Genomic DNA, 23480 nt, shown 5'->3' on the forward strand with positions numbered 1-23480 from the left:
GCCAGATACGATGATGTTTTAAAAAATTATTGTGACTTAGTCAACCACCAACATGCAGAAGCGTGTGTCACACGGCGAAAGCGTGAGAGTTGGCAGCTCTGCGTTAATCTTGCGATAAAAAAATTAACGGCGTTAAAATGGGTTTGCGTTAACGCCGTTAATAACGCGTTAAACTGACAGCACTAATTACAACATTTGCATAGTGTTTTTTTAGGTCACCTTACATAGCAAAACCACCAGTAACCACAAGACAAGAATTGTTCCTAAGCCTACATAAATGAAGAGAGACCTGTTTTTGCATTAATAAAATAAGTGAGTCTCACAAAAATCTGATTTAGTTCATTAGATATCATTTTATTTAAGGGGCAGAAAATCTAAAAAACATTTATTATGTAAGCTAGCGTTTTTGTTATTAAACAAAACAATGTATGATGGCATAGTCCCTTCTTATTACAGTTAGCCAGTGTTGTGCATGAACGAACGCAAAAGAACATGTTCATTGAACACGTTCACTTTTGTGAACGCAACTCAACTCAATGACAAATAAGGAATTTGAACGGTGAACACGTTCATATTTCAGCGTCCTCGCTTATAGACGACAGGAAACTTCTCTCTTTATGTGTAACTTTATTAAAGTCCAGCGAACATGACACACTTCTTGTTGTAACTCCGACACTCCTATCATCCACCACTGTGTTCTCCACCCCCCTTCCTCATTCACCCTTGACATGCCAACTCATCAGCCAATGAGAGCCTGTCATGCCAGGTAACTCTCCAACCATTGGTCTAGAACTGTCACTTGCCCCACCCCGACTGGTTCATTGACCCTCTGGAAATCCCAATACTTATTGACATGGTGTAGTTAGCTGAACATAAGTCATAACAATCACATAGCAGTCAAACAGAACATAAACCTAACTACCAGTCCGTTACAATATTATCTGAGGTCTAGCTAAAACGTTACGGAATGTTTTCCTTCTCCTGAGGAGAGACGCTGTCTAAATTGAATGCTTGCACAATGTCGTTGCTCATTGCCCGTGAAATGTCCGCGATGTAGCCTAACCTGAACCAAGTAACTCGACTTCGCACTACGTTACCCATGATTCATCGCACACACACATGCACACCAAACAAGCAACGTATTTATAGCAAGTGTTTTCTTCTCTGGCCAGTGTCTGGGGTCCGAGCCGTAGTCTGGAGCTCGGCTAACGGGTTATCTTGGCTCGCTGTCTGGCCGTAACCAGCCGTCCGGACCGCTCCGTGAAGAAAGAGGAGGAGATGTTTCTTTACTTGGAATGCGGCCACTTTATTTCTTGGAGATAGAGCAACACTACAAACTTTCCTTAAAGGGGCAGGCCATACCTGCAACACAACAGCTCTGGCCTCTTACAAAAATGGCTCACTTTCCACCTTAAACTATGAAATGAACGGAACTATGAACTAGTTCAGAATTTAAATGGTGAACTATGAACGTGAACTATTCATATTTACTTGTGTGAACTGAACTTTGAACTAGTTCATGAGAGGTGTGAACTTGCACAACACTGCAGTTAGCAGTGCAGATCACAACGTATCCACTAGATCGCAACATAAGATAAGGAATATTTCTTAGTTTACAGTTTGACAGTTACAAGTACTGTACTTCAGTAAAATTTGGAGTTACTTATTTTTTCATCTTCCATTTCATGTTACTTTATACTTTTACTGCAATATATCTCAGAGGAAATTGTGTACTTTTTTAATTCATTAGATAACTTATGTTAGTTACTTTTCAGATTCCGATTCTGATTTAAAAAAAAGCATATCATGCCCACTTCTGGACATGGAGCTCTACCTTATTGAGTAACCTGATTGATAAATATTCCAATGCAGTCAATTTACCCAACTGAATGTTCAACCTTGTACCATGCTGTTTTTTCGTCACCAACATAAGGGTAGTTTGGACCCAATCTGCATCAGAAGAAGTCAGACGCACCATCTCTTAGAGAAAATATCATTTACCGTTTATCTTTTTTTCAGGCAAGATGACCATTCTGGAGGATGCCGCCCTCAATTCATTCCATAGTCAGATAATTCAGCAAGCTCCCAATGTTAATGGTGACCTGAAAGTGAAGCTGACAGCACATGATATCTACAAAGAGCTGCGACTGCGTGGCTATGACTATGGAAAGTCCTTCCAAGGCATCTTGGAGTCCAACAATACAGGTAAAAGGGAAGGGTTTAAGTAATACGTAATACGTGTATATTCTTTGTTAAATCTTCTTGAATTGTTAAGATTACTATTATTATTATTACATCTGTAATTTTATTTTTAATAGAAATATAGATGTAATATGAAAGATGTTTTGCTTCAATTGTCATTTGATGGGCTGTTTCCAGGAGATAGTGGGAAGCTGCTGTGGACAGGAAACTGGGTGACATTTCTGGATACCATGCTGCAGATGATTGTGGTCGGGCTGGCGGGTCGAAGTCTGCGTTTGCCAACCAGAATACGCTCAGTGTGTATTGATCCAGCTGTCCATCTGGAAAAGATCTGCGAGTACACTGATGGAAAGCAGGGTGTGTTATCATGTTATTCAAAGCCAATTTTAATAGATAATATGTATCTGCATTCAATATTTATTTACTTTGAATAAAGAGGCGACCAGAAGGCTCTAGCTGTGGCGACCGGGAATCCAAAACTTAACGCATTGTTAATTATTACAACAGGTGCATTCATGCCAACAACAAGAGATTCTCCAGTTTGAGGTTCTGCATAATGACTCAAGCTTCACTTAACTTTGAAAGTAAGCAAAATCTGGCTTGCCGCAGCTGGTTTTACTTGCAGTGACTCAAGTACTACAGGTCCCACTTTTAGAAAGGAAGCTGCAACTGGCATTAACACCAGCCAAGCAAACAGCCCAATCAAAACAGGCATGTCGATTTTGTATATACTGTGACTATGTGTGTGTGTGTGTGTGTGTGTGTGTGTGTGTGTGTGTGTGTGTGTGTGTGTGTGTGTGTGTGTGTGTGTGTGTGTGTGTGTGTGTGTGTGTGTGTGTGTGTGTGTGTGTGTGTGTGTGTGTGTGTGTGTGTGTGTGTGTGTGTGTGTGTGTGTGTGTGTGTGCGCTCGTGCATGTGAGTATATGTGTGCCCAGGTATGTGTGTGCTTGTGTGCAAGGTGACTACAAGAAATCTAGGGTCACTCCAGCAGAGCTCCAGAGATCCTGTGGAGATAGGGGAATCTTCCAGAAGGACAACCATTTCATATTTCTTTGGTTTCTTCTACACAAAGAAACTTTTTCCTGAGTTCCTTCTACACAGGTCTCTTAGGACTGAGGCGAATCAATACGTGTGTGTGTGCGTGCGTGCTTGTCGACAGATTGTACAGATCTGATTAGAAACACGTTTATGTGCTGTTCATGCAAACTCCAACGTCAAACTTTTCTCTCTTTAATTTCTCTAGCTGTGGATGTCCATGTCAACAGTTGCCTTGACAAAATAGTTGCTGGTGGAGTCCAAATCTGCGGTCTGCATGCCACTGTTGCCCCACGTCGGCAGCATCAACAGAGTCCACCCACCCTTGAGGAATTTGTATTTGTTCCCTATGTGGAGACAGAGTGCCTAACAGCCGATGGGAAACTTACAGACCAGCTGAGAATCTGCAAAGGTAAACAGAACTGAACCCTCTTTCATAGTTGTGATGTATATCTTTCCATCACTTTCAGATTTAATTTTTTACAACTGGCACTTTATGTATCTCTTTTGCAATCTTTTAGGATGTTCGTTATATAGAACACATCTGAGTTGTTTAGCATTTTACACTTAATCCCACTCTCTTTAGGTTTAATTCACAGACTGCAGCGAAAGTTGGCCACTCATGGTGTCAAGCTCTCCATCCCTGGGCTACAAGTGGAGTCAGACAGCCCATTTCCATGCCCTGAAACCTCTCAGCCTGGCCTGCCGCGGCTGCTGGCCTTGCTCTGTGCCCTGGAGCTGAATGGAAATCTTCAGTCTGAACTGGAACAGCTGGTGGAGAAGGAGAGGGCATGTCTGCTGCAAGACAGCCTGTTACAGGGACTGCTAAACAACCATGCTCTCAGACACTGCCTGGACATCACTTTGGAAAACAGCATGCCCGGCAAGATCAAAGTCCTTGAGGTAAAACTGAAAACACACAATAAGTCTAAGTAAAAATTAGGCAAATTTCGTTCAGATTCAGAATTATGCATTATGCTTAAACCCTCCTAATTTTGACCCTCCTACCAGGCTCTCACTAATGATGGCCAGCTCTTCTCTCATGTGATACCCCTCCTAAATGTCCAACCCATGCTGCGTGTGGACTACACTGCCACAGCATCCAACTTGGATCTTTTGACCCCCTACCAAGCCACCTTAGAGGGAATGGCGGTCACTTTAGCTCAGTGGGATCCTCTGATGGGCCCGGCTCCTGGAAGCCTAATAGGCGGGGCAGACCTAGTGTTGTGTAATCACGCCTGGGGCCCTCTAAGGATGGACCCTAAACTGCTAATGGCAAATCTGTCTTCTGGAGCCAAACAAGGAGGGTTTGTTCTCCTCCACACCCTGCTGAAAGGAGAGACACTGGCTGAAACAGTGGCCTTCCTTTCCAACACAGCCCAGAGCAGCAACCAGCAAGGACTACTCACACAGGTAAACAGGTTTCTAATCATTTAAAGAAACTATAAATACTCTCGTTAATTTTTTTGTACTTCATATTGTTTGCACTGATACCTCTAAGAACAGTTCACAGTTTGCTAGAAGCATAATGTTGTCAATCTATGTGAGTCAACACCTCTGAAGCTGATCAAATACATATATTTAAATTTTCAGTGACATGATCTTGGAAATGCTAGCATACAATCACTTTATGGAAGTGGGGATGATGTGTACTGATAGTATCTCCTCTCTTGTCACAAGGCTGAGTGGGAGAAGGTCTTCTCTGAGGTTTCCCTCAATCTGGTGACTGTCAGGAAGTCTTTTTATGGCTCAGCCCTCTTTCTTTGTCGCTGCCGGTCTCCAGCCAAACAGCCTACTTTCCTTTCTGTGGACACTACCGACTACAAATGGGTGGAAACACTCAAGGTGGGTTCTAAATCCTTCTGTGAGTCTTTCTTTAAATTCAGAATGTCAGGTCAAAGAGAGTAGTCAATTTGTATCATAAAGTTCATTTTGAAAGTGCTGTATATCAGAATACTGTTTTATTGTGACTTCAGTCATCATTTACAAATGGCACATTAGTCATGACTCTGAGTAACTGTGTGGATCTATCTGGCAGGCAATGATGGTGGAGACAACAGACTGTCCAGTGTGGTTGACTGCCTCTCAGGCCAACTGTGGCATTGTTGGAATGGTCAACTGTTTACGACAGGAGCCAGGTGGCAGCCGAATACGGTAGGACATACCCTCTACCATACTATATCCTACACTAGTGCTGACACAGCTATATCATTTGGCCATATCTAATAGTTTTCTATATATTGGTGACATATTTTCTATATTTATCCTAAAGACTCTGGTGATTAGTAGCACTATACGCACATAGGATTAGCTTTTTCAATCCTTTGGTCTGTTTTTTAATGTCTTTTCTCGATTTCCTTCTTATTTGTTACCAGCTGTGCGTTTGTGTCCAATCTAAATGAGTCTTCAGTTGCACCAAGTCTCCAACTGGCTCCTGAGTCCATGAAGTCAGTGCTGGAAAGAGATCTGGTTGTAAATGTGTTCAGAGATGGACACTGGGGCGTCTTCAGACACCAGCTCATCACTTCTGGTAACAGTATATACAATCACTTTTTATTTGGTTTAACCGATAAGGTTGTGATGCGGACTATTTAACATACATCACTATTGTAAAACAACTCAACAGTGCTTATAAGAAATGTTGTACATTTACTTTGAGAAAAAAAAAATTCAGTTTGCTTACGTGTGTCAGCAAGGACACACTTTTTTTATGGTGGCAGACATGAAAACTTCTTTCAGTTCTGAGGCACAGCTGGCAGGTCAGGGGTGAGTTGGGCACCACCTAGTGTCTAAACAGAGAAGTGCAGTACAACGGGCCATAGTACATTACATTATAAAAAAAAATTTGTCCATCTCAACAAAAAGTGCTTGATTGAAAAAAAATGGGTAAACTTGAATGGCGCTCCGAGAACACGTACAAGTATCTCTAAATTTCTCTATCTCGCCATTTTTCACTTACATTTTTTAGTCTGTGGCGGGTTCACCATTTTTTTGTTTGGCCTGCCACAGTTTCCTTATTAACAGAAAACATGTCCAGCTCAGCTTGATGACAATAAGTTGTTTTCCTTTGTGACATGCCTGCCTCTCTGTTGAGAAGAGTGTTGGATTACACTTTCATTAAAACATTTGTTTGTGTTTTGTGATTGCCAGATCAAAATGAAGAGTTGACAGATCAGGCCTACATCAACGTGTTGACTCGAGGTGACCTATCTACTCTGCGATGGATTGCCTCCCCACTCTCTCATTTTGTGGCCAACAGCTCTGAAAAGCAACAATGTTGCGTTTACTATAGCTCGCTCAACTTCAGAGATATAATGCTTGCAACTGGCAAACTTCCACCAGATGCTATTCCAGGTGTGCATTGTCAACATGTGTCAATTTACACATCAAGCTCTCACAATTTATTAAATTCTCCTTTTCATTGTACTTTCTGTAGGTGATGTAGCTCTGCAGCAGTGCATGTTGGGTATGGAGTTTTCTGGTCGTGACCCCGAAGGTCGCCGTGTGATGGGCCTGTTACCTGCTAAAGGCCTAGCAACACGTGTAAACGCTGACAGACGGTTCCTCTGGGATATTCCCTCCTGTTGGTCAGTTTTCTAGTTTGTAAATATGCTGTGTTTGTGTGTGTTGTGTGTGTGTTTTTTTAGTCATTCGACATCATGTCCTTAGGCAAGATACTGAACCCCGGATTGCCCCTCATAGAAAAAGTGCTTCCCATAGATGTAATGTATGAATGGGATAATTACAAAAAAACATATCGTAAAGCTCTTCAAGTAATTGCCAACACTAGAAATTGCTATAGAGATATAGCCCATTTATTATTTCACTGGAAAACAACATATTTATCCAGTCTGGCATGCGATCACTTATCTCACAGCTAGAAAATCACAGTCCCTCTCACAGTGTTTGAGAGGGACTAAGTGAAGGAACAAGGAAAACACACTTTATTAGATTTAATAACAGGCTGCACCTGCAGCTGTGGCCGCATGTGGGATTGGGCAGGGAGGTGCAGTACTGTCTTGGCGTATCACATATCAAAAAACAAGTTCAAGATCGTACTTCCCCAAACTCTTCAGAATTATGTCATATAAGTGCCCGGTACTTTCCAAATACTTGCTGTATGATGTTCTCTATATATATAATTTTTTTTTTATGAAATGTTCAAATATGGGTATTTAAGTAATTTCTCCCCACCACTCGTTAAAAGTAATGGTAAATGGTCTCTATCTATATATAGTTCTGATGACCACTCAAAGCGCTTTTTCCAGTACAGTTTTACATTTACCCATTCAGACACACATTCATACATTGCATCTATGTGCAGCACTTACACTCCCCCAAGCCAATTACTTCCTCTCAGTGCTGCCTGTCACACCAGGAGGTTACAATATATTGCCATGGACAGGCCCTCTGACAAACTCTCAAAAGTTGAATTGTATGGCATCACCAACTCCTTTAGGCTTTCCTGATCAAATTCCACATGCAATGGGTAAACAAGCTAGCCACAGTAACCAAAATGTAAAACATGAAATTTGCTGTTACAGCTACGGGTTGTTATGACTATTCAATATCACCATAAGAATCTGTTCGGGGTGGGACCTTTGTCATACATGAAAAGTTTGAGGCAGATTGGGCAATATACAGAGAAGTTACAGTATATGCACCTCCTGTATTCTGTTCTGCCATGCCCCCTGACGAAAACTCACAGAAAATACAACTTTTTAACCAATTGATATCCCGAGCAGTTATCACCACAGGCATGCTGTTTAAGGAGCACTTATGATTACCACAACTTATCATTGTCAAGGTTGTTTGTCTGCATTAACCAAATTTGAAATAGAAAGAGTTTAAATAACTATATTTATGTAAAAATGTTTCTGAAATTCAAGCAGCATCAGACACTTGCATAGTGAAAGAGTTTTTACAATGTCATTGAAATGACAGAACTTTAGCAGAAATGTAAATTGGATTGCGCAAGGTGTGCTGCTGCTCTGTTGTAGCCTGGATGCCAGACGAACTTAGCCCCGCCCACAACATTTGAGGTCGGGAAGATCGGTCTGGAGTCGCTCCGTTGGGGAGAAATTATGCCCGACCGGGCCAATCAGATTGTCAGGGCGGGCTTTATACGATGATGGACAGATGATCAACGGTAACGTAATCAACCACGTCATCAAAGTGCCCTTGGGTTGAATTCGTTTTCAACAAACATGCCTGCCACTGGCAAGCTGAGATGTGTAGATGCTGCCATTGAGTCTGTTTTAGAAGACATCGACAGCGCGTTCATTTTGAAACAGGAACACAGAACGTGGAGGCAACGCCAAAGCGCCGCGCTAATCCCTATTGCGCCGGCTCTTGGCTGTTCACACCGGACACTGAAGCGACGCTGAACCGCCGGGCAGCGCTAATAATATCACCCGTTGATCAAGTAGATTAAAAGCATATACTTACTTGTTGCTCCAACAACAACATGTTCCGAGGATCATACAACTCACTGTACTTCTCCACTTCAATTATTAATTTAATGTCATCCATGTTGAAGAACTTCTCCGCTGTTTGCTCCGTTAAATGTCGGGTGTCGGGGGTAAATTACGTATTCTCCACTCAAGCCTATGTGGAGAATACGTAGCCCCCCCTCTCTCTCTTTTTATCTGTGTCACTGGTTGTGTGGCTGTAGTGGATGGGCAGAGGGGGACATTTAATAATGTCATTGGTCAAATTAAAACTCCAGGACAACAGAAGGGGACTTCAAAGTATGGGATGCATATTTGATCATTTATATCATATAAAATATGTCATCAATATAGTTTAAGATTTTCAGTTTAAAAGTTTTTCAGTGTGTTTCCTGGTGCGATACACTCGCGTCAAGCGCAAAAAATAGACTCGACGCCGAAACGATCGCTGCACGGCGCGAGGCAGCCTTGGCGCAGCTCGGTGCTTCAGCCTCCGGTGTGACCAGCACAAAGGTTTAACAAGGGAGTGGATGGGAGCCAGCTGTTATTTAAGGCCTGACGCTGCGCTGAAGCGTCGCTTCGGCATCGCTTCAGCGTCCGGTGTGAACTCGACATTAGTAAATAACTCACAATGCGTTGCTTAACATACGTCTGTCCAATTCAGCGAAGAGGAATTTTATTTCCTGGTCAGTTGAAACACGCCCCATAATCACAGCCCAATGGAGCGGTCTCAGACTCACATTCTGACTAGAATTGTGAGTCTGGGTTTCAGCATATGAAATGCAGACCAGATATGCAGCACAGTATGGTGTTTGTTTTGAGCGATGCAAGATTAAAGAATCAAGACTTTATTGTCACCAATTACATTTAGCAGTGGCTGGCAATGAAATGCTTGGGTAAATGTTCTCATTTAGCAATGCTAAAAATATATCAAAAGCAACAAAATATATATGTAGAATATATATATATATATATATATATATATATATATATATGTTTATGTATAGAATAGAATATCCCAAATATAAAATGATAGTTAGGATAGCCTATTATGTTATAGACTACCCTTGTGTGTCGATTTTATAGCATTAAACTCTGTCGCGATTCAAATTTGCTCCTCTGAAAATGTTATCTTGAGTATGACATTTAAACGGACGGACGGCCTTCACCAAAGGGAAGTCGACTCCTGCATGCTAACATTATGCCTATCTTATCGTATACACTACTATTTTATGCTTTCTATCGATTCATATGCAGAGCCCCATCAGAGCCAATCACATCCTCACATCATGACTCAATATGCTAACAAGTTTTAATTAGCCTAGCAACTTTCCACCAGTTACCAACAGAAAGAGTCTAACTCTGTGATCGCATCAGATGATATGCTCTTTCAACTTTTTACATGTCTTCTCTTGGTGTCTATTCTTTATAATCTCCTATAAAGATGGACAAGGTCTAAATGCTTTCATCTTCACATTGATGTCACTATGTAATACTGCCTCAAATTTCTTTCATTTTCAAGCAAGACACATTTGGTTGAGCACACATGAAGTCACATTCTTGAACTTTACACATGGTATCAACAGAGTCAACAACAACTAGTTGTAGACAACTTGAGGTCTCTAAGAATCTATTTGCAAGTCTCCATAAATGTAATTTACTAGACATTTGTATTACATTGGAGTCGCATCCTTCTTGGTATACGAGATAACCCTAAAGCATAAATGAAACAACATTGTTTTAAAGGATGGGATACATGGACACTTTATTTCAATTATGTACTTACACTGCTCCTTGGTGCTGGATAAAATTGCTCTCCTTAACCTTGAAAGATCCTCTCCTGAAATCCACCTCTATTCAATTTTAACAAATGTGCAAATTTGAAAGAACTAATGAAAATCCTGTTTATCACTCTTGACTAATATGGTCTGCCTTAGGCCTTTGAACTCTAAATCTGCCAATCTTTTCCAACAGTGACTTCCATAACTTTCTGTAATGTTTTATTGATAAGAAAAGAAAAACGTTTTTTGAACCATCATATATTTGCTTAAAAGCAAAAGACCAAAGGCTTTTGATGCCCCAATTATTTAGCATAAAGCTCATTTGAAATAGCTAAATTAAATATATATATATCCGCCTTCTGTCATTGTATGTTAAAAATGGGGACTTTTTGGGCATTTAAAAATGGTGATTAAATATTTTAATAGTTTTAGAGCCCTAATATATATATATATAAAAAACGTGTGTGTGTGTGTTTATTTGTGTGTGTGTGTGTGTCTGTGTGCAGGACCCTTGAGCAGGCAGCCTCAGTGCCAGTGGTCTACGCCACAGCCTACTACTCTCTGGTAGTGCGTGGCAGGCTCCGCCATGGAGAGACTGTTCTCATCCACTCAGGCTCAGGGGGCGTCGGCCAGGCGGCCATTGGTATAGCACTCAGCATGAATTGCAAAGTCTTCACAACAGTTGGTTAGTATTAAACTACTCACAGACGCACTAGTAGTGACATTACTCACTCTTATTTATTTTATATGAAAGCTTATTTCTGCCACTTTTTGTTATTCAGTGCTTTCTTTATCGTAAGTATGACTTGTTATAGTTATCATTCAGTCTCAGTCTTTCAGTAATCATAACATTTCCTTTTTGTATGTGTTATCACAAGGCTCAACAAAGAAGCAGGCCTACTTGCAGGAGAGGTTCTCTCAACTCTCGGAAGAGTCCTTCGCTAACTCCAGAGACATCTCTTTTGAACAGCACATCTTGCTCCACACACAGGGCAAAGGTTAACATCTCATATTGAAGTAACAAGTTTTGTTGTGGTTGACTGTAAATAATTTTGATTTTTTTTCTTATTTCTGAAATAAGGACTTAGACATTTTGAGTTTAAATAAACGTAAAACCAGACTACACCAAGTCTTTATTTAAGAAAGAGGTTTCCAAAATTAACACATTGTTAAATAGAGCTTCAACAAAATAATGATTGGATGATTACATACATAAATTATAGCTTTGCATTGTTTTGGTGTTTATGAAACGATTCAATTGCATTTTCATATTTATAACTGCTCAACAACGAACAAGTGTCTTTTTGTCATACATAGTGATTTCTGTGTGTGCTTCAGGTGTAAATGTAGTTCTGAATTCTCTGGCTGAGGAGAAACTGCTGGCTAGCGTTCGTTGCCTAGCTCGCCATGGACGATTCCTGGAGATCGGAAAATTTGACCTTGCAAACAACTCTCCACTGGGTCAGTAGGAAGCCTCAAGATTACACCCTCAGGACCACAGTTACTATGCAAGTGTCTGATGCTGCTTGAATTTCAGAAACATTTTTAAATTAATATAGTTATTTATATATTTCTTGAAATATCAGAAGACATTAGAATTGTTTAATAGTACATGTATATACTATATTTCCCTATACTGCAGCTATACTTCTTGTACTTCCATCACAGATAGTTTAGTGGCTAGGTCAATTGAAGGTTTGTAAGGTTTACACCCTGTCATGCTGTTACTCCTGCATTGCTTTGTAAACACATTTGAAGTGATGTGACTAAGTAAATGCAATTAGTCATGACTTGAATGTCTGACTTTTTCGGACAAAGTCCGAGTAGTATAATCATTATGTTGTGATATTTTCAGGTATGGGTCTTTTCCTAAAGAATGTAGCATTCCATGGCATCCTGCTGGATGCTCTCTTTGAAGAGGGTAACCAGGAGTGGGAGGAAGTATCCCAGTTACTGAAGGAAGGCATTGTGGGAGGTGTAGTTCAGCCTCTGAAGACCACAGTATTTGAGAGGGACCAAGTGGAGGAAGCATTCAGATATATGGCTCAGGGCAAGCACATTGGCAAGGTCCTGCTGCAGGTTAGTTTCACCTCTGACTTTCAAATTTGATTTTAGTGTGAGGATACAGCAGATTGTCCATTATGGAACATGGTCTATTATACAAACTGTACAACAAATTGTACAACTCATCAGCATACTGTATATCTTCTTACTTATTTTCTCTTCACACAGGTTCGTAATGAGGAAAGTGGTGCAGAAGTCCAAACTGCTTCCCCCTTGTCTCTTCTGGCGATCAGACGGACTTATTGTGTCCCCTCCCACTCCTACATCATCACTGGTGGACTGGGTGGCTTCGGTCTGGAGCTTGCACAGTGGTTGATAGAGAGAGGAGCCCGAAAACTGGTGCTGACTTCCAGATCAGGCATCAGGAATGGTAATGCACAATAATTATAATATTAATATTAATAACTTTTATGTTTAGGACTTATCTGAACAAGGTTAAAAAGTGCGTCACAAATTTGATTGCATTAAAATGAATAAATTAAAAAAAAGTAAAGGTGAGTGGAGAAAAATGGGGTTAGGGGGTACCAGGAACCGTTATGTAACATCATATTCAAGCTCTGTCAGACTGGCTGGTAAATACAAAATAAAAAAGAAGAACCTCAGGGTAAGCTCAGGCTAAAGGTAAATCTGACTGGCTACTTGCTTGTATAGCATTTTCTTGCATCTTTCACCATGGTGTTTTATAGACATTCAACCCATTCTCTCTTCTTATTGCTAAAAGCTCTGGATAATATGCACAAGGTTTTAGAAAATTAAAGGCATCTAGTGCAGTGAATTAGTTGTTTCTACTAATCTACTCTTAATGCCTTGAAAATCAAATAATCAAATTTCACATTGAGGCTCATCAATATTATTTTGAAATCAAATTGGTTAAATACACCACTTAAACACTTAATTGGACAGTGTACAGTGTTTTTTTTTTACAAATATGTTTATTGAGCTTTTTATATATTAACATAACAACAATAAAACAACATGACCAGATACAATGAGTATAGGTGCCCACTGAGATTTTACATTTTAAACATACAGGTGAGAGTTGAGAGTTCATTTTATGTCTTTTGTTAGGAGAGATTTGTAAACGGTGCATGATCTTAAATTGCAGCAATCTGGCACGGTTACACACAGATATTTTCTTTGTTTGAGTCCATATCTTAGTCCACTTATCCCCATCAATATCTATACCAAGTTCACCTTGCCACTTCTGCATAACATCCTGTACATTTATCACATCAGTCTGGCTTAAGACATTGTAAAAACGAGAAATGGATTTCTTAGTTGGGCCAAGGAGGAGTAATTGTTCAACTGCAGATGTAGTGGCATCAATATTAAGAGTAGTTCCCCTGTTTATGAAGTCCCGGATCTGCAGGTATTTGTAAAAGTCATGCCTGGGAAGATTATACTTTTCTTGAAGTTGTGCAAATGAAAACATGGATGCACCATGAAATAAATCACGCATCCTTTTTATCCCTCGAGATGTCCAAGTGCCATACCCACCATCCACCATGACTGGTAAGAAGTTAGGATTGCCCTGAATTGGAACCAACGAAGATTTTAGACCAGACCTCCCTTCAAGCTTTTGTGTAATAAACCATGCTTTTAAAGTATTGCAGATGATAGGGTTATTTTTACAATGGCTCCTGGCTGACTTTAAGTCCTTGAAGGCCAAAAGGCCTAACAGGGAGCCTGAGGTCTGTGACTTTTCTAAACTCAACAGATCAGAGGTAGGTTCCTCCTGGACCCATTCTGATATAAATCTCAAATGGGATGCCAGCTGATACCATCTGATGTTGGGAAGATCTAGACCACCCTTCGAACTGGGAAGTTGTAGTTGTAGTTTTGCTACTTTTAGCCTGGGCTTTCTCTTCCAAATGAAGTCACTCAGCCAGCCGTTAAGCAGCCTCAGTACTTTGCCTGACAAGAGTAATGGGATCATCTGTAGGGGGTATAACAATCTTGGCAAAATATTCATTTTAATAATAGAAACTCTACCAAGTAATGACAAGGGCAGTGGAGCCCATCTGTCCAGGTCCTTCCTTATAGAATCCAAGAGGGGGTTAAAATTGGCCTTATACATTCCATGAAATAAAGGTGTGATATGAATACCCAAGTAAACAAAACCTGTTATGGACCATTTAAATGGGAATGAGGGTAGTGTGGTAGTTCTATCTCTAAGACTTCCCATTGGCATAGCTAAGGATTTTGAGAAATTTATTTTGTAAACCGAAAAACATCCAAACAAATTAATAACATCAACTAGACGTGAAACAGAAGTCTCAGGCTCCAGCACATAAAGCAAAACGTCGTCCGCGTAAAGAGAAATTTTATGTTGGATGCCAATTATGTCTGAATCTTGCCTTATAGCCTCAGCAAGAGGTTCTATTGCAAGTGCAAAAAGAGCGGGACTAAGAGGGCAGCTCTGACGTGTTGAGCGATGAAGTGGGAAATTGTCAGACCTATAGCCATTGGTGATGACTGCGGCCATGGGATTTTTATATAATAATTTAACCCATCTAACAAAATTGTCTCCCAAATTAAATTTATGCAAGATATTAAACAGATATGACCATTCGACACGCTCGAAAGCTTTTTCTGCATCCAATGAAATGACCATGCTATCAATTTCCTGTGTCTGACAAATATTGATAATATTAACTAGAACTTCTACCTTTGATAAAACCGGTCTGATCCTCCCTCATAAGAAAAGGTAGAACTTTCTCGAGACGTACTGCCAATATTTTAGATAGTATTTTGATGTCCTGATTCAGAAGAGCAATAGGCCTATATCCTGAACAGTCCTCAGGGGACTTTCCTTTTTTTTAAATTAAGGTGATATCGGCTTCTCTTAGTGACTGAGGGAGTCAACCAGTGATGAAAGAATGATCCAACATTTCCAAAAAGGGGTCTAAAAGCACATCCTGAAATTCTCGATAAAATTCACTGCTCAGGCCATCAGGCCCTGGTGCCTTGCCTGACTGCAAGCCTTTACGTGCTAATAGGGCCTCCTCCCTGGAGATGGGAGCGTTTAATTCAAGTTTTTGAGAATCAGAGATGGTTGGAAGGGTTAATCTTTCTAAAAAGGATTCCATCCTATCCGAGACTCCCTGTGGTTGATCCGATTCATACAACCTAGTGTAAAATTGCCTGAAAGTGTTATTAATGTATTTGTTATCAAAGTGGCGGGTGCCATTACCATCTAAATTTGAAGGAATAACTTGAGGGTCCCTTTTAATTTTGGTTAAATGAGATAAATACTTACTGGGCTTATCCCCATACTCATATAGCCTTTGCTTTGAGAAGAGGAGAGCAGTCTTAGCCTGTTGGGTTAGCAAAGTGTCTAGAGCAGCCTGTATTGCGCATTTCCTCTGCAACAGTATGGGTCTGATGTTAAGCAAAGTGCACCTTTAATATCTGCCAGTTCTTTTTCAAGTTTTAGTTGCTGTTCTAATTGTTTCTTCTTTTTCGAGGCCGAGAAGGCTATAATTAAACCCCTGACGTATGCTTTTGTAGTTTCCCACAGTAAGGATGGGTTTCTAGTAGATTGTGAGTAAGTAAACCAATAAAGTCACCTCCCACCAAGGCCAATAGCGAAGTTACTTCTGCAAATTCTGAGAATGCTTTAGTTAATAAGTCAGGGGAATAGTTAGGTGGGCAATAAAGATTCATAATAGTAATTTCTTTACCATGTAAGACACCATTTATAATTACAAATCTTCCGTACTTATCTTTTATACACTTATTTAATTGGAATGGTAGATTCTTGTGTACACCTGGCCAACCCAACTGTATTTAAGTTTAAGATGCTCATTGTCCTCTAAGTGGGACTCCTGCAATAGAGCCACATCCACCCCCTCCCTTTTCAACAAAGAATAGACCTTTCTTCGCTTCACATTACCTTTTAAACCCCTTATATTCCATGAACAGAGTTTTAACTTATAAGGTGGCATTATTCTATTGGTAAATATAATTTAGGCAGTTTATCCAAATACGTCGACATGATACACTGAATGTGGAAGACCAGTACTGAGCATGAACTACAAGTAACAAAAACAGAACACATGAAACTATAACAGCAAGAAATGATGCATGTAAAAAAAGGGAAATATTGAAAGAAAAGAAAATGGATGGTCCTTCCCCAGGTTGTGGGGGGATTGCTGTTCTGTAAGGCGCCTTCACTAGGGCCAAATGTGCCTCTCACAGCACACAAACAGAAAAGAAATAAAGCAAGTGACATCACCCAGTTAACCGGGGCTCACATCAACACCCAATTATTACAAGATAAACAAAAGTTTTCAACTAATATAAGCCTCTAAATATGAATCGTTATCTACTCTTAAATCAGCTGGACTTCCACTGAATGAATACTGGTGTATTATTAAGCAAGGGGTGCACCTTAATACATATTATAACGACGAGTAATCATTCACATGTATGCAAGATGTATCATAACAGAGTATAATCACCAGTATACATGGTTTCAGAGATACTTGTAACTTTGCAGGGAAGAGCATGGAGTAATCAGCGCCGATTTGCCTGAGACGTTGTTTAGCTTCGTTAAACTCTCTCTGTTTAAGAAGTACTGCGGCAGACAGGTAATGGTAGAAGGATATTTTTCTTTCCTCCAGAGTGATATCCCCGCCCGCTGCTTTTCTCCTTAAGGCCTAATTATAGTCCTGCGACTGCAACCGCGGAAGGCCACGCAGCTGCATCCACGGATCCGTTTTGGTTTATGCTTCCTAACTTTTTTTTTCGAAAAATAAAACACACAAAGAAGAGACGTCTTCTTCTTCGTCGAATGTTTATTTACATCGCCACTCCGGCTCCTCATAGCCTATTTCTGGCGGACAAATTGGCCAGTCAGTGACGGGTTATACAAGTGGTCATACTTTCGGATCTCTTCTGCCAAGTGCTCTTCTATTTGGTCCATATTCGTTCTTCTAAATCTTCCGTGATTTCCGCGTATTGTGGGGCATGAAACCGGAAACTAGACTCCGGACGGGATGCAGTAACCCGACCAATCACAAGCCTTGCGGGCTGCGTGAGGCTCGCGTCGTTTTGTCATATAGTTAGAAAAATTGGCGGACGCACGCAAGTCGTCAGAGGGCTCGAAAGGGGCGTGTTGCCTGTCTTGCGTGCATGCGTGCGTCCGTGCAACACAAGTATAATTTGGCCTTTACTGCTGCCATCACTCTCTGCTTGTCCGGGAACGCGTGGAAGCGGATGATGACGGGCTGGGGCGCTGGTCGGACCCGGGCTTGGGCATTAGTGAGTGGTGAGCCCGCTCGAGCTTCACTCGGCCCCTTTTAGTATCCATGCCGAGAAAATCCGGTAGCCAGTGTTGAAAGAAGTCCAAAGCATTCCCCCCCTCGGTATTCTCGGGCAGGTTGAAAATGCGGATATTTTTCCGCCGCCCTCTGTTTTCAAGTTCGTCTATATGGTCGTGGAGGGATTCAACTTTTCTTTCCAAAGCTACTATATGCGCAGCTTGCGGCTCGTTAGCGGTCTCCAGCTGTAGCACCCGGGCCTCTGCCTAATCCAAACGGTCATTAGCCCTCTTCAGCTCGGTAGTATGAGAGAGAACTGTTTTAGCCAAAGGCTCGAGTTTGTCGTTAATAGCCATCATTAACTTATTAGTCATCAAGTCCAGCGCTTTAGCGCGTCCAGGTTCAAGTTCTGTCTCCTCCTCGTCTTCGTCATGCTCGCCGCCATGTTGGGCTAGCTCCGTAGCCGAGTTGTCAGTTGGCTGTCGCGACTTATTCTTTCCCTTTGGCATTGTTCGGTGTTGTCTTGTCCAGAATTTTTCAAGAGTCATACTACTGCACTGGTCTTATAAAAATATAATGTGGTTTAAGAGAGAATGCGAAATATATGAAGGGTGTTGGTGGCGCTCCCGCAAACCCGACCGTCTCCTAGTCCGTCATGACGTGACCCCAACACACCTGTTTTTGATTGGGACTACAATTAGTGAAGTTACGAACTACATTGCAATTAATAGGGGCCAAATAGAGGCTGTCTTTGCATTTTAACTATGTGTTCTTGATTATGCCTCCAATTTCTTACCTGGTTCTTCCTGCTCCCGCTCTTTATCTCTTTCCTTTCCCTGTAAATCCTCCTCCCCTCCCTTTTAACACATACACAGACACAACACGCACACACTGTGATCAACTAAAAAATGTTTTATATAATCAGTCGTGGACAGGTACGGACTATACTGAAGTACAAATTTGAGATAGTTGTACTTTACTTTATTATCCAACTACAGTAAACTGACAGCTTTAGAAATTTGTAATTTAGAGATTACAATTAATGTTTGGGATAAATTTGTTTTTTAAATAAATTGTTTAAAATGCCTATCTGATGAGTTGGAAAGCTGAAAACAGGTACTTTTTATGACTTTTCAAAGAAATATGGTTCTCACAAGAGGTTCTAATATAGAATATGACATTTCGTAAACTAAACTAGTCAAAAGTATATGAAGTAGTTCAGACACGCTCAACGTTTAAAATCAACAACAGTAAAAGGCAAGATACACATTGTAGTAGGTAAAGTAACTGCATAAAGGATAACCACCAGAACCACCAGAGCACCTCATTTACTCACACAAATGTAGGCTCATCACATTCAAACTTTTTTTAACACATTTGTACTTTAAAAAATATATATTTTAAACATAGTGCCATATGTTGCATTATATAGCCCTGTAATTGCATTGTACATAAAGAAAACCTGAAGTTTGCTCTAGAATCATTAATGACACAGATTGGTGTACCATGTGTTACTGAACAAGTTTTTACTAACAGTTTACTATATAACTGTTTATAGGATACCAGGCAAAGCGAGTGCATGAATGGCAGACTCAAGATGTGGAGGTGCTGGTGTCAACAAGTGATGTCACTACGCTGGAGGGAACAGAGAAACTCTTCGCTGAGGCCGGTTCACTGGGTCTAGTGGGCGGTATCTTTCACCTAGCAATGGTAATACACAAAACACTCACCAGCAGTCCCATTAAAACAATTCCCCTTGAATCCAATCAGTTGTCCCAATGTAGTGCTTTGAAACTGTCAGTCACCCTCTTTTTATCTCTCCGTAAATCTTCTTTCTCTCTCACACAAGAACACACTGATCATCTGCAGAGCAAGGACCTATTACACTTGCCCAAATAAATCAATTCTAACATTTTTACCATCCTGTCACTGCAAGTAGTTATAAAACATCATGTTTTATTTTTAAAACTGTTAATACTGTTAAGCACTTTGAGTGGTCATTTATATAAATACAAACCATTTACTCACAGTTCACACTTTTTCAGTGATTTCATTTCAACCTTAACGCCATTAACATGATTGATATGTCATTATCAGGTATTGAAAGATGGCATGCTGGAGAATCTGACTCCTGAGATCTTCCTTGAGGTCAACAAACCAAAATATGATGGCACCATAAACTTGGACAAGTAAGGCACAGTCTTCATTTCCTTCTATTCAAATTAGGGATATTATAGTCACTTCTATTTACTTCTCTCTTGATCTTGATGCAATCACTTAATTTCCTCTCCAGAGTGACAAGAAAGGTGTGTCCAGACCTCAAGTACTTTGTGGCCTTCTCCTCAGTCAGCTGCGGGCGTGGTAATGCTGGACAAAGTAACTACGGTTATGCCAACTCAGCCATGGAACGCGTCTGCGAAAAGCGTCATTACGATGGCCTACCTGCACTGGCAGTCCAGTGGGGTGCTATAGGTGACGTGGGCGTGGTGCTGGAGATGATGGGTGGCAATGATACAGTTATTGGTGGCACCCTACCACAGCGCATCACATCCTGCATGGAGGTGCTCGACCACTTCCTGTGCCAGCAGCAGCCAGTGGTGTCTAGTTTTGTTCTTGCAGAGAGGATAGCGGTAAAGACTGATGCGGGAAGCCAGAGGGACTTGGTGGATGCTGTAGCTCACATTCTGGGTAAGAGCCAAGCTATACAAAATCATTCCCACCAAAACACACTTTGAAACACATGTTTTTCAAACAAGGTGTAATCAATCAATCAATCATTCAAATTTTATATTTATAGCCCATATTAACAAATTACAATTTGTCTCATAGGGCTTTACCATGGTGTGAAATCCTCTTTCCTTAACCCTCAGCAAGATTAAGAAAAAAAACACAAAAACATCTTATAACAGGGTAAAAATACATAGAAACCTCAGAGAGAGACACATGTGAGGGATCCCTATCCCAGGACAGAAAGAATTGCAATAGATATCAAGCTTGTCATCTGTTTTAAATGCTGACACTATATTGGCAGATTTTGTGCCTTGCATCATTGTTAATTTTGGCATCTATTTTTGATTTAGTCGTAGTCTTAGTCTTTTGACGAAAATGCATTTTAGTTTTAGTCACATTTAGTCATTTTTATCCTTCTTAGTTTTAGTCTAGTTTTAGTCGACTAAAACAAATTACATTTTAGTCTAGTTTTAGTCGACGAAAACGAATTCCATTTTAGTCTAGTTTTAGTCACATTTAATAGCCAAATTAAACTCCTTTTCTATAAAAACATATAGCTGCAGCCTAATAGCTTAAAAATATATATTTAGTTTTAAATGTGAAAACAAAAAGTGAGAGCAGGTCAGACTGGAGGCGGACACAGAAACTGCAGCTCGGTAGAAACCAACTGCAGCTTCTGCTCTGATCAAGAAGCTGAGGTGCTGATCTCTGATCAGCTGAGACCAGAGAAACTCTGTGTTTTCACAGTTTCTATAGTTAAGAAGCAGTCAGTCATTGATCGGCTGCTCCACGTGAACGCGTTCTGCTTTCACTGTGTCTCCCTGAGCGAGTGCGCGAGTCGGGGGGCGGAGCTACGGACCGCTGCGCTATCTGGGAGCGCACAGGCACACACACACAAACACACAGACTCACTCGCCCGCTCCTGATACTTCATGACGGCCTGATACGATGATGTTAAAAAAATTATTGTGACTTAGTCAAGCACCAACATTCTGTCTCGTCTCGTCTCATCAACGAAAGTTACAAATAGATTTAGTAATAGTTTTTATTTTCAAAGACATGTTTTCGTTACGTCTTCATCTCGTCTTCGTCATGGAAAAAAAGTCGTTAACGAATATATTTCGTCATCGTTTTCGTCAACGAAATTAACACTGCTTTGCATTGTGATTGGATGATTGGATTTAAAGTCTGTTATCAAGTGATATCAAACAATATGAATGTACAGTACCTTTCGGGTAAAGCAGGGCTGTAGTTCACTACCAAAGATCACTTAATTGAAGTTAGTTTTATATATCTGAAAGTCCATTTGTGTAGCATAGGTTTTCTCTACTTAACGGTAAGAGATCTAGTCTGGATAGCTGGTACCTTGCTACAGAAGTCTTTAAAGGAAAATAAATTACAAACAATCAATTAAATTAACCAATATATATTCAATTAGTTATTCAAATCAAAATAACAATCAAATAAAAGAATATCTAGAGCTCTTTTTCACCAATGATCTCTGATCAGCTGAGACCAGAGAAACTCTGTGTTTTCACAGTTTCTATAGTTAAGAAGCAGTCAGTCATTGATCGGCTGCTCCACGTGAACGCGCTCTGCTTTCACTGTGTCTCCCTGAGCGAGTGCGCAAGTCGGGGGGCGGAGCTACGGACCGCTGCGCTATCTGGGAGCGCACTGGCACACACACACAAACACACAGACTCACTCGCCCGCTCCTGATACTTCATGACGGCCTGATACGATGATGTTAAAAAAATTATTGTGACTTAGTCAAGCACCAACATTCTGTCTCGTCTCGTCTCATCAACGAAAGTTACAAATAGATTTAGTCATAGTTTTTATTTTCAAAGACATGTTTTCGTTACGTCTTCATCTCGTCTTCGTCATGGAAAAAGGGTCGTTAACGAATATATTTCGTCATCGTTTTCGTCAACGAAATGAACACTGCTTTGCATTGTGATTGGATGATTGGATTTAAAGTCTGTTATCAAGTGATATCAAACAATATGAATGTACAGTACCTTTCAGGTAAAGCAGGGCTGTAGTTCACTACCAAAGATCACTTAATTGAAGTTAGTTTTATATATCTGAAAGTCCATTTGTGTAGCATAGGTTTTCTCTACTTAACGGTAAGAGATCTAGTCTGGATAGCTGGTACCTTGCTACAGAAGTCATCAAAGGAAAATAAATTACAAACAATCAATTAAATTAACCAATATATATTCAATTAGTTATTCAAATCAAAATAACAATCAAATAAAAGAATATCTAGAGCTCTTTTTCACCAAAACATCAAGTAATCAATAGAAAACAAATTAATTTCCAAATAAGAAAATATTTGTTCATGAACAACAGTTTGTATATTATATTCCATTCAGTTCATAAATGGGTCAGTAGAGAGAGAGATGTGTGCGTTTGTGCGTGTGTTTCTCTGTGTGTTTCTGTGTGTGTGTGTGTGTGTGTGTGTGCCCTGAATGTTGTGTCCTGAAAGGGGAGCTGTTAATAAGATGACTCAGACACAGTGTTTCTTCTGCGTCAGCTTCATCAAGAATGGTTTATAATTTACAGAATCAATTTACACAGTTAACAGTTTTTTGAATATAAAATACTAAACAATGTCATACATTTTCTTTCCATTCACTTAAATGGACAGGTAACAATATATGGAAAAGGCCTATTAATCCTTGAACATTAACTTAAATTATTGGCAATAAACAAAAATATCTTGATCTTTATTATTTACCCCCATAAACATAGTGAACATTAACCCCACACAAACACATCAGCAACATCATTCTGTTTGTGTGTCTGGCTAAGCTAAACATGGTAACCATGCACACAACATCTGTTGCACCCATGTTACCCTTGTGCTGCTCCCTGCCTGCAACTGGAAGAGCGGAGTTACATAAAAGTGTTAACTAGCTGAACAAATACACATTCAACAATCAAAATAA

The 23480-nt window shown here is 40.3% G+C and overlaps 1 protein-coding gene across 1 annotated transcript in view; it reads left to right on the top strand.

Annotated features, from left to right (window-relative positions):
- Positions 1-23480, top strand: part of fasn (fatty acid synthase) — a 72848-nt gene that overhangs the window by 38213 nt on the left and 11155 nt on the right. Inside the window, exons 19-36 of the mRNA XM_062378931.1 lie at positions 2020-2205; positions 2380-2559; positions 3446-3649; positions 3824-4140; positions 4249-4650; positions 4918-5082; positions 5276-5391; positions 5613-5767; positions 6388-6591; positions 6674-6824; positions 10975-11153; positions 11347-11466; positions 11807-11929; positions 12324-12547; positions 12701-12902; positions 19355-19506; positions 19894-19985; positions 20090-20484. Of these exons, the coding sequence (XP_062234915.1) occupies positions 2020-2205; positions 2380-2559; positions 3446-3649; positions 3824-4140; positions 4249-4650; positions 4918-5082; positions 5276-5391; positions 5613-5767; positions 6388-6591; positions 6674-6824; positions 10975-11153; positions 11347-11466; positions 11807-11929; positions 12324-12547; positions 12701-12902; positions 19355-19506; positions 19894-19985; positions 20090-20484 (3567 nt within the window). The remainder of the gene's footprint in view (positions 1-2019; positions 2206-2379; positions 2560-3445; positions 3650-3823; positions 4141-4248; positions 4651-4917; positions 5083-5275; positions 5392-5612; positions 5768-6387; positions 6592-6673; positions 6825-10974; positions 11154-11346; positions 11467-11806; positions 11930-12323; positions 12548-12700; positions 12903-19354; positions 19507-19893; positions 19986-20089; positions 20485-23480) is intronic.

Source organism: Platichthys flesus, chromosome 20, assembly GCF_949316205.1.
Source record: "Platichthys flesus chromosome 20, fPlaFle2.1, whole genome shotgun sequence".
Classification (NCBI taxonomy): Eukaryota; Metazoa; Chordata; class Actinopteri; order Pleuronectiformes; family Pleuronectidae; genus Platichthys; species Platichthys flesus.